This window comes from Lycium barbarum, chromosome 12, assembly GCF_019175385.1.
Source record: "Lycium barbarum isolate Lr01 chromosome 12, ASM1917538v2, whole genome shotgun sequence".
Classification (NCBI taxonomy): domain Eukaryota; kingdom Viridiplantae; phylum Streptophyta; class Magnoliopsida; order Solanales; family Solanaceae; genus Lycium; species Lycium barbarum.
The window spans coordinates 79,274,114-79,285,839 of NC_083348.1; the positions used below are offsets into that span (position 1 = coordinate 79,274,114).

At 35.1% G+C, this 11,726-nt stretch overlaps 1 protein-coding gene across 1 annotated transcript; it reads left to right on the forward strand.

Moving 5' to 3' along the window:
* Window positions 1-7,439: 7,439 nt before the first annotated feature.
* On the forward strand, window positions 7,440-10,197 carry LOC132621704 (GDSL esterase/lipase At1g29670-like). The gene is made up of 5 exons (XM_060336060.1): window positions 7,440-7,845; window positions 8,480-8,604; window positions 8,700-8,945; window positions 9,056-9,311; window positions 9,795-10,197. The coding sequence occupies exons 1-5, from the start codon at window positions 7,596-7,598 to the stop codon at window positions 10,016-10,018; spliced, it is 1,101 nt and encodes a 366-aa protein (XP_060192043.1). The 5' UTR covers window positions 7,440-7,595; the 3' UTR covers window positions 10,019-10,197.
* The last annotated feature ends 1,529 nt before the right edge of the window (window positions 10,198-11,726 follow it).

The window sequence follows — 11,726 nt, forward strand, 5'->3', positions numbered from 1 at the left end:
TAATATCCAATGTAAAAGGAAAAGAAGTGAACAGAGACGATTCTACGTCCCGTGCAATCCAAAAATTATGATCAATTAATCATGGGGGTAGTAGCAGAGCGTTAACAACAAAAATCTAATAGAAATGAAAAAATAGTCTATTAATTGAAGAGGGGGGAGGACTAAAAATAATGGGTTGTACCCAACGCGTATAAGAAAGAGAAATGAGAATAATAAAGATAAAAAAGCAAGAGAATAAAGTTGATCCCTATTTTCGTGGGATAAATTTAATGTGAATCCCTAGTTTAGTGGGATAAGTAACTAGTAAATATACCAATAAAGTATTAAAGAGTGTTCTTTTTGGTGAATTTGAAAAATTGTGCTATTTATGTGCTTAATTCTTATTCCATGACTTATCGTGTAATTTCCTCATTTTAAAGACCAATCCATCCCTAAAATATTTCTTAAAATAAAATAACTAATTATAAAATCTCAATACAGAAGCCAAATTCAAATTGGCCAACTGGTAAAGGATATATTGATATCCCATAACTTTCTGTATCCTACTTTCCTCTTCAAATCCATGTGACTGGCAAGAATATCCACTATTCAATATTTCAATCCACAATATCATCCATCACCTCCCCTCATAAATACAATAAAGTCGTCGGCCATTCTCCTCACCCCATATATGTTTAATTCATAGATTTTGCACACCGTACGACTAAGTCTTCCCAAACTTTTGCATTAATGGCATGCCTTCTATAGCTAGCTAGCTATTAGCATGAATCAACTGTTCTTCTACTGGATTCTGCTATCTTCTGGGCCATTGCTCTTTACTCGGTTCATTTTCTTCATGTGGGGAAATTATAGTGTAAAGTCAAACCAAAGATTTTAGGCAAGTGTAGAATACTTTGATCATTTCATGATTTGCTCATGAATCATGACAACTCATGATTAAGACTTTGCAATATGCACTTTGGGCTTTAATGTGCAAAATCATTTTATGAACTTAATTACCTAGCAGTTGGGAGGTTGTGAATTGACTTTCTTCATGTCCACGTACCAATTTCTCAGAGGACATGAATATGAATAGAAAATAGTGTACAATTCAATTTATGCATGTCGCTCAACCAAATAATTTATTTTTATCCGTCCAAGCTCTAGTGAACAAAGTTAGCTAAAACTTCTACTGATGGGAGGTAACAGAAAATCCGTAAAACTAAGTGAAGTGCGCGCAAATTGGTTGGACACCACGATTATAAAAAAAAATGTTTTGATTCTTGCTACGTCCTTTTTCGCTCCATGCAAACCCCCCCCCCCCCCCCCCCCCCCCCTTCCCTTTAAAAGAAATAGTTCTAAATATGTTTGTATGTACCTCTAGAATTAAACTTAATAAGTTGTTTGCTCTACTATATTTGAACTTAAGTTAATTAGCAACTCCCAGCAAATGATCAGGAAAACAATGCATGAATCAACTGAAGCAAGACTCAGAATAAGCTAATTTACCAATTAAAAAAGTACATGCTTAATAGACCATTAATCATTTAAGTGTTGTAAAATGAAGTTAAAAGAGTCACAATATTAAAGGATGAAAACCATAGAAATAGAATGACAAAAGAGGAGAGATTTTTACTATTCTTCCAAAATGTTTTTACAAGTGTATTTCATATGAAAACTTATGCCTCTATTTATAGTGCTACATATGCATTCAATATATGAGAAAATTGAGGAACCATTAAGATGGTGGAGGAAAATGGAGGAACCATTAAGATGGTGGAGGAGAAGCATTATATTTGTGTATTGGACATCCATAATATATTTCATAACACTCCCCCTTGGATGTCCATAGATGATGTGCATCGTTAAAAACCTTATTGGGAAAAAGCCTCAATGAAGGGAAAAAAAAAGTACACATATCTAGTAATACGCTTTGAGAGCTGCCTCATTAAAAACCTTACCAAGAAAACCCAATGGGACAAAACTTGGTTAAGGAAAAAAGAGTACAACGCGTATTTCACTCCCCCTAACGAAGACCAATATTCAGATGTCGGAGTCTTCGCATTCCAATCTTGAATATCATCTTCTCAAGAGTTGAAGTTGGCAAAGATTTGGTGAACAAATCTGCAGGATTGTCACTTGAACGAATTTGTTGCACATCAATATCACCTTTCTTCTGGAGATCATGTGTGAAAAATAACTTTGGTGAAATGTGCTTCGTTCTATCTCTTTTTATAAATCCTCCTTTTAATTGAGCTATGCATGCAACATTATCTTCATATAATACTGTGGGTAATTTTGTATCACACTTCAAGCCACATCTTTCTCTGATGAAATGTATCACTGATCTCAACCACACACATTCTCTACTTGCTTCATGAATGGCTATTATCTCAGCATGATTCGAAGAAGTAGCAACAATGGACTGCTTTGTGGATCGCCACGATATAGCAGTACCTCCGCATGTAAACAGATAGCCTGTTTGAGATCGAGCTTTATGTGGATCAGATAAATAACCTGCATCTGCATAACCAACAAGATCTGTACTACCTTTGTTAGTATAAAACAGACCCATATCACTAGTTCCCTTCAGATATCGCAATATATGCTTAACTCCGTTCCAATGTCTTCGTGTAGGAGAAGAGCTATATCTTGCTAGCAAATTAACAGAGAACGCTATGTCAGGTCTTGTAGCGTTAGCAAGATACATAAGTGCACCAATTGCACTAAGATATGGTACTTCAGGACCAAGAATCTCTTCATTTTCTTCTTGAGGTCGGAACGGATCTTTACTCACTTCAAGTGAGCGAACAACCATTGGAGTACTTAAAGGATGCGCATTGTCCATGTAAAATCGTTTTAAAACCTTTTCGGTATAAGCAGATTGATGGATAAGGATCCCATCTGTCAAATGTTCAATCTGCAAACCAAGACAAAGTTTTGCTTTTCCCAGATCTTTCATCTCAAATTCTTTATTTAAATATTCAATTGCCTTTTGGAGCTCTTCTGGAGTTCCAATTAGGTTTATGTCATCAACATAAACAGCGATTATAACGAACTCTGATTTTGCTTTCTTAATAAAAATACATGGACAAATGACATCATTTATATAACCTTCTTTTACCAAGTACTCATTGAGGCGATTGTACCACATGCGCCCTGATTGTTTTAGACCATACAATGATCTTTGTAATCTGATTGAATACATCTCCCGAGACTTTGAGTTAATTGCTTCAGGCATTTTAAATCCTTCAGGAATTTTCATATAGACTTCATTATCAAGTGATCCATAAAGGTAAGCTGTAACCACATCCATCAGATGTATTTCAAGGTTTTCATGTACAGCTAAACTGATGAGATATCGAAATGTTATGCCATCCATAACGGGTGAATATGTTTCTTCATAGTCGATACCGGGTCGTTGAGAGAATCCTTGTGCAACAAGGCGTGCCTTGTATCTCACAATTTAATTTCTCTCATTCCTTTTTCGCACAAAAACCCATTTATGGCCAATTGGTTTTACACCATTAGGCGTTTGGACTACAGGTCCAAAAACTTCACGTTTGGCAAGTGAATTCAATTCTGATTGAACTGCCTCTTGCCATTTTGGTCAATCATAACTTCGTCGACATTCTTCGACAGATTGGGGTTCCTGATCGTCAATGTCTTTCATAATATTTAGTGCAACATTATATGCAAAAACATTATCCACCATAATCTTTGATCGATTCAAATTTATCCCATCACTAGAAGAACTCAATGATAGTTCTTTATTTACTTGAGTCTCGGGTTCCCTAATATCTTCAGGAGTATCGGGATTAGTCAGATCTTGAATATCTTCATGATATTCTTTCGTAGTGTCATTTTGATCATTTTTCGTGTTTCTTTTTCTAGGATTTTTATCCTTAGAGCCCAATGGCCTACCACGCTTCAGGCGTGTATGAGATTCAGAGGCTATGGCACTAGTAGATTGTCCCTTTGGGACATCAATTTGGATAGGCACATTCTCTGCAGGGATATGTGACTTAGTTATCTTTTTCAAATCAGTAAATGCGTCTGGCATTTGATTTGCTATTTTTTGCAAGTGAATGATCTTCTGGATCTCCTGTTCACATATGGGGGCACGTGGATCAAAATGAGATAGTGATGGAACTTTCCACGCAATTTCTCTTTTAATTTCTTTTTTCTCTCCCCCTAATTGTGGGAAATTTGTTTCATCAAATCGACAATCTGCAAATCGGGCAGTAAATAAATCTCCCGTCAATGGCTCAAGATAGCGAATAATAGAGGGTGATTCAAACCCAACATATATACCTAACCTTCTTTGGGGGCCCATCTTAGTACGATGTGGTGGTGCTACAGGCACATATACAACACAACCAAAGATTCGGAGATGAGCAATATTTGGTTCATGACCAAATACTAATTGTGATGGGGAGTATTTATTATAACGAGTCGGTCTAAGACGAATAAGAGATGCTGCATGTAAGATAGCATGTCCCCAGACGGTAGTGGGCAACCGTGTTTTCATAAGTAGTGGTCTTGCTATCAATTGTAGTCGTTTAATAAATGACTCAGCAAGGCCATTTTGGGTATGAACATGTGCTACAGGATGTTCAACTTTTATCCCAACTGATAAACAATAATCATCAAAAGATTGAAACGTAAATTCTCCGGCATTATCGAGGCGTATAGACTTAATGGGATGGTCTGGACACTGTGCCCTTAAGCGTATTATCTATGTTAATAATTTCTCAAACGCCAGGTTGCGAGAAGATAGGAGGCACACATGAGACCATCTTGAAGATGCGTCTATTAGGACCATAAAATATCTAAATGACTCACAAGGTGGATGAATAGGTCCACATATATCCCCATGTATACGTTCTATAAAAGCAAGAGATTCAATGTCAACTTTCATTTGTGATGGCTTAGCTACCAATTTACCCTGATAACAAGCAACACATGAAAATTCACCACTTTCAAGAATCTTCAGGTTCTTAAGTGGATGCCCATTTGAATTTTCAATAATTCGTCTCATCATTATTGATCCAGGGTGACCTATTCGGTCATGCCAAAGCAAAAAAGTACTTGAATCATTAAACTTCTGGTTTACGATCGAGTGTGCTTCAATTGTACTAATTTTTGCATAATACAGTCCAGAAGACAAAGTTGGCAATTTCTCCAAAACATATTTCTGGCCGGAGACATTCTTTGTAATAGCAATATATTCATTATTTATTTCGTTTAATGTCTCAGCGTGATACCCATTACGGCGGATATCTTTGAAACTTAACAAGTTTCTTGGGGATTTAGAAGAGAATAATGCATCTTCTATAACAAGTTTCGTCCCCTTAGGCAGAAATATAGTAGCTCTTCCGGAGCCTTCAATCAATTTCGAATTGCCAGAAATTGTATTAATATTTCCCCTTTTTTTACGCAAGTTAGAAAAGTATTTCTCATCTTTGAATATGGCATGCGTTGTTCCACTATCAATCACACAAATATCTTCATGATTGGTCATTGATCCAAATAAAATTTGAGGAATTTCCATAGATTCTTCAAAAATGAAATAATAAATAAAGTGAACATCGAAGTAGATATTATGATTAGACAAAGTATTACACACATTTTATTATATAAATATGAAAACATAACCACATACAAATGACACTTATAAAATATCTAAGTTTTCACAGATCCATCACCGATCAAATGATCTATTTTCCCTTCAGGGAGTTCAAAGAAATCTGCCACATCTAGATGTATGGGCTCAACATTATCTTCAGAAATAAAATTTGCTTCAGCATCTTTTTTTGCCTTTTTTAGAGAGGCTTGATACAGATCAACTAGGTGCTTTGGCGTACGACAGGTACGTGACCAGTGCCCCTTTCCTCCACATCGGTAGCATTTATTTTCTGAGTTTTTCTTTTGCACAGCTTTATGCTTTTCATCTTTCTTTTTACACTGCTGGTGGTGAAAGATATTATTTGGTGCAAAACGAGAATCATGATTAAAATTTCTTCCTCGACCACGACCATGACCACGACTGGGGCCACAATCTCTTCCACGCCTAGAATGGCAAAAATTTGCCTCATTCACTTCAGGGAATGGGGCAGTACCAGTGGGTCGGCTTTCATGATTTTTCATTAATAATTCATTATGTTGTTCAGCCACTAGAAGATGTGCGATTAGATCAGAATATTTCTTGAACTTCATTTCTCGGTATTGCTGCTGCAGGAGCATACTCGAGGCAGGAAAAGTGGAGAATGTTTTCTCCAGCATATCATGATCAGTGATATTTTCACCACATAATTTCAACTGAGAAATAATTTTAAGCATGACAGAATTATATGCTTTAATAGATTTAAAATCTTGTAGCCTTAAATGGAGCCAATCAAAACGTGCTTGTGGAAGTATGACCATCTTCAGGTGGTCATATCTATCTTTTAAATTATTCCACAGAGTAAGAGGATCTTTAACAGTGAGATATTCCATTTTCAAGTCCTCATCAAGGTGATGGCGAAGGAATATCATTGCCTTGGCACGGTCTTGGTTTGATGCCTCATTTTTATCTTTGATGGTGTCTGCCAGACCCACGCATTAAGGTGAATTTCGGCGTCAAGAATCCAAGACATATAGGTATTGCCGGATATATCTAAAGCTACAAATTCACGTTTGGTAAGATTTGCCATTAGTAAAGAAAAATAGAAAATCAATACCTTCGAGGCTTTAAAGTATTTTCTCGGAACGGCAGAGTCTCGTGCTGATAACGTGTTGTAAAATGAAGCTAAAAGAGTCACAATATTAAAGGATGAAAACCATAGAAATAGAATGACAAAAGAGGAGAGATTTTTACTATTCTTCCAAAATGTTTTTACAAGTGTATTTCATATGAAAACTTATGCCTCTATTTATAGTGCTACATATGCATTCAATATATGAGAAAATGGAGGAACCATTAAGATGGTGGAGGAAAATGGAGGAACCATTAAGATGGTAGAGGAGAAGCATTATATTTGTGTATTGGACATCCATAATATATTTCATAACATTAAGGTGTTAATAATGACATGGTCCATATATCGTTAGTGTACAATGGTCGACATTCGAGATGATGCCCTTTTTTAGCTTTGGTACCCTTGACTAATTAAATACATATAGTCATTTGTTAGATATGCATGAACAAGCATGCACTTTAATTAGTTCATATGAAGTAAGGTACTTAGGTTCATGCAGATCTAGAGTGGCAATATAGAAAGTCACATTAGCTAAAAAGAAAAAAGGTGAATACGTAGCCGGCTAATCATTGTGGAAAGACCTACTACTTCCGCGTGAATTTAATGCTATCTAACCAAATTCTCATCATCTGTAAAAGTTAGTACATAAATTTATTTTGACATATTCTCAAGTTTTTATTTTGACATATTCTCAAGTTTTTTTTTTCGGTGGTCTACTTTCTTATTCTTTTTAATTTGTCTCTCTATATTTGACATTCAACATCTATATATACTCATTCATTTTCCAATTCTTTTCATCCCACAAGTCATCACTATCACTTCTAGCTAGTTCTATCAAAGAGTACTAGTAGCCAAAGCAAAAGGGTCCCAATTAGAATGGGTGGTGATTTGAGGAGATGGATATTGGTGGTGCAATTGGTGGTTTTAGGGTTAAGCTTAGGAGATTATGGAGCAAATGCACAACAAGTTCCTTGTTATTTTATCTTTGGTGATTCTTTGGTGGATAATGGAAATAACAACTATATTCGGTCATTGGCTAAGGCTAACTACTTGCCTTATGGTATTGATTACCCTGGTGGTCCTACTGGGAGATTTTCCAATGGAAAAACTACCGTGGATGTCATCGGTAAGACTTGATCTCTTTCCTATGTTGTATTAGAGACGTATTCAGAATTTTAAGATAGTGGATGCACCTTTTAATATATCAATCCATGCATAACTTAAGGATTTTTGTTGAAATCTTTAGTATACAAATAGTTTGATTTCGAGAAGATAATATATGCACGTGCACCTAACATAGGACTTAATTATGTGGTGAATTTACCACTTCGCGTGTGTGAGATCTCTAGTTTAGGTTGGTTTGAAGTTATTGAAAATAGTACTTAGCTATTTAGACAAGGGAAATTTATTACGAACGTGTGTTTAGGATCCTAATGTATGAAATTACTTTTATTAAACTCTTATAAGATTTAAATCATGTGCTTTTCTTAAAATTGTATTTTTCTAGTGTTTCTTTTTTCCTTTTATGATATAACAAATTCATTTAAGTATTAGTCCATTGAGCATCTTCAACTAAAGCTTCCGAAGCAACACTCGTTCTTTAAAAAATTTCAACTACCTAAACAGAGAGTATATACTATAAGAGCAATTTATACATAAAACTGTAAAACATAGGTGATTCATGTGGGTGTAATTTTCCCTTTTATTTTGCTAGAAAGAGTTAAGATTAATTTAGCTGTTTTATGTATTATAACTTACAGCGGAACAATTGGGCTTCAATGGTATTATTCCACCCTATGCATCTGCTAGAGGCAGAGACATTCTCAAAGGTGTCAATTATGCTTCTGCAGCTGCTGGAATTAGAGATGAAACTGGCAGACAACTGGTACACTTCATCAATCTTTAAAACTTTGTGATGCAATTTTAATTTTTGTTTTTTTATAAGCTTAAAAAGTTTGTTCTTTTTATGAAATTTTATAGGGAGGAAGGATCAATTTTTCTAGACAAGTGAATAATTACAATAACACAGTACAACAAGTGGTGCAAATACTAGGAAATGAAAATGCAGCAGCTGATTATCTAAAGAAGTGCATTTACTCAGTTGGAATGGGCAGCAATGACTATCTCAATAATTATTTCATGCCTCTTTATTACTCCACTAGCAGACAATTCACTCCTGAACAATATGCTAATGTTCTTATTCAACAATATAGTCAGCAACTAAAGGTAAGTAAGAAAAAAGGCACAAATTAAAAGGAAAAAAAAAACAGAAAAATAATTTTCCCACAGTTCAATGAGTAATAGTACCTATGTATGTTTTGTGGTCAATGTCATAGATTTTATACAGCAATGGAGCAAGGAAGTTTGCCTTGATTGGAGTGGGCCAGATAGGGTGCAGCCCAAATGCATTGGCCCAAAATAGCCCAGATGGGAGAACCTGTGTACAAAGAATCAATGTAGCAAACCAGTTATTCAACAACAAACTCAAGGCACTAGTTGATACCTTGAATGGAGATACACCTGACGCAAAGTTCATCTACATTGATGCTTATGGGATTTTCCAAGATTTAATTGAAAATCCCTCTGCCTTTGGTAACATTTCTCATCTCTAAATTTCCTCTTTGACCAGGTTTTGGAGTTAGATATGACTTAAGTTAATCACTATTTCAAGTAAAATTTAGATATTTTAAGAGCTAAACTTAAATTGCATGATTAGGCAATTGATATACAAAAATATTTTTTTTATTTAATTGATAATCATATAATGCAAACAATATTGTAGCAATTTGCATCAAACTCAAACTTCCTTCCTGCATGCCCCTCCCCCACCAGAAGTACATACACTAGAATAAGTGGTAAACTTTGATTGACATGGTGTTCATATCAAACATGTGATTTTCTCTCTAACTACGGATCCCATACTTCCGCCATAAAATGAAAACCATAACCTCAGTTGCTATAGGAATGGCATTTAGTTGGCCTATGCCTGTTTGAACAACCTCGGTTAGTTCACTTTCAAAGAATTATGAAAATTTCGGTATGACTTGTCTAATTGTCCGAGTCTATTAATTTCAGGATTTAGAGTGACGAATGCCGGATGTTGTGGGGTGGGGAGAAACAGAGGCCAGATTACATGTCTTCCTTTCCAAAGACCATGCAGAAATAGAAATGCATATCTATTTTGGGATGCATTTCATCCAACTGAAGCTGCAAATATAATTGTTGGGAGGAGATCATACAGAGCTCAAAAGTCATCTGATGCATACCCTTTTGATATTAGTCGCCTAGCTCAACTTTGAAGCTATAGAGATGACAAATCAAGTGTCACCTTCGTTTCAAATATTAATTATTGTGGAATTGACATCATTAATTACTATAAGATGTCATAAAAAGTGTTTAATCTTCATTTTGCTTTGTTTTCATAAAATGCTGTATTTCCAGTCCTCCACTTTTGATGAAGAACTTTATTATGAGTTTACTTTGTGTTGAAATTATTCGAGTTAAATCTAAACTCACAATTTACATAAATTTGACAAGTGCTTGCCAATTGCTATGTAGCGATCGAATATGGCATCCATGTTATGAACAAAATATGGAGCTTGTTTTAATAACTAGAGTCAAACACTGAATATAAGAAAATAATACGTAGTAAATATAATTGCAACTTTTGACGCGTATGATAGTTTTCTAGGGCTAAAGAAAGCATCTCGAGAACAAGCAAAAGTTAATTATAATTTAAAAATTAAAATAAAATCTAAATTTGGAAAGGAGATATAAAGCACGGAAAGTGGCTAAATATACCCCTGTAATATTTGGAATAATTTAAATATATTAGTATTCATTCAATTATAACCCTACGGTTATAGCATTGACTTGCCCCTAATTTAAATGGAGGAACATTTGGCAAACTTAAAAACAAATAACTCACCTTCAATTTTAAATACCCAATTCACTTTACAAAATCCGATCCATACCTGACCCGAAACCCTTTACTTAATTTATTTTCTCTTTGAATATTTGATGGAGACAAAAAAATTCACTTTTGTTAAACTAAAAGATCAAGATTTCCGGGATCACTTTAAACCTATTCCAAACACAAGGGACTATTCTTGTCATTTTCCCCTTAATTAACCGTTGCATATATTTAAAAATTCTTAATTCCACACCCTTTGCCGTGGTTAGACAGACAACTACAAGAATGGCGTTTTGTCTGAAAGGCATGTTCGAGAGCAAAGTTCATTGTGAGGAGCAAGAATGGGACTTTTACACTGAAAAAGGTGAGGCATTGTATCTACGTTCTGCTGCAAAGACTGGTACGAAGCTCCGCAGAGTTTTCCCGAACAAGATGAGACTCCTGAAAGTGTTCTTGAAGCGGGCACTGGATGACCCAAACCCGACAACTGTTCAGAGTAATAAAGGGTCAACTTTCGGCCCATACTTAGTAGATTTGGACGAGAATTCAAGGGGTTGTTGCCACTACAACAGCTACCACCAGAGGCTCGTAAATAGAGGTTTCATTCTCATTTAAAGACTAAGCTTTCTCTTTTCTTTAACCTTTACTAGTATGTTGTTATGTGATTGCACCTAGTATTATGTGTCTTGTTCTTCTTTTGTTTCGTGATTTTCTTATTTGTGTGCTTTTCTGTTCTTTCCATAAAAACAAAAAAGTGTTCTTTCCAATTATGTTGCATGGTAATCTTCTAGTTCTTCTTTCTGTGGTCTGGACTTTGTTCTTTGTACGTGTGATTTCTAATTTCTTATTTCTTATTTCTTATTTGTGTGCCTTGAAGTACTCTCCCAAAAAAAAAAAAAAAAAGTCCCGTAAAAAGTAACGTTCTTTCCATATACTTATGTTGCATGTCAAGGACGTTCTAGTTCTTCATTTGCACTTTGTTCTTTGTGTGGTTTCTAGTTTCTTATTTCGGTGCTTTCAAGTTCTTTCCAAAAAAACAAAAAAAAAACAAAAAATCTTTCAAAAGTAAAAATAAAAAATAAAAAATAATTGTT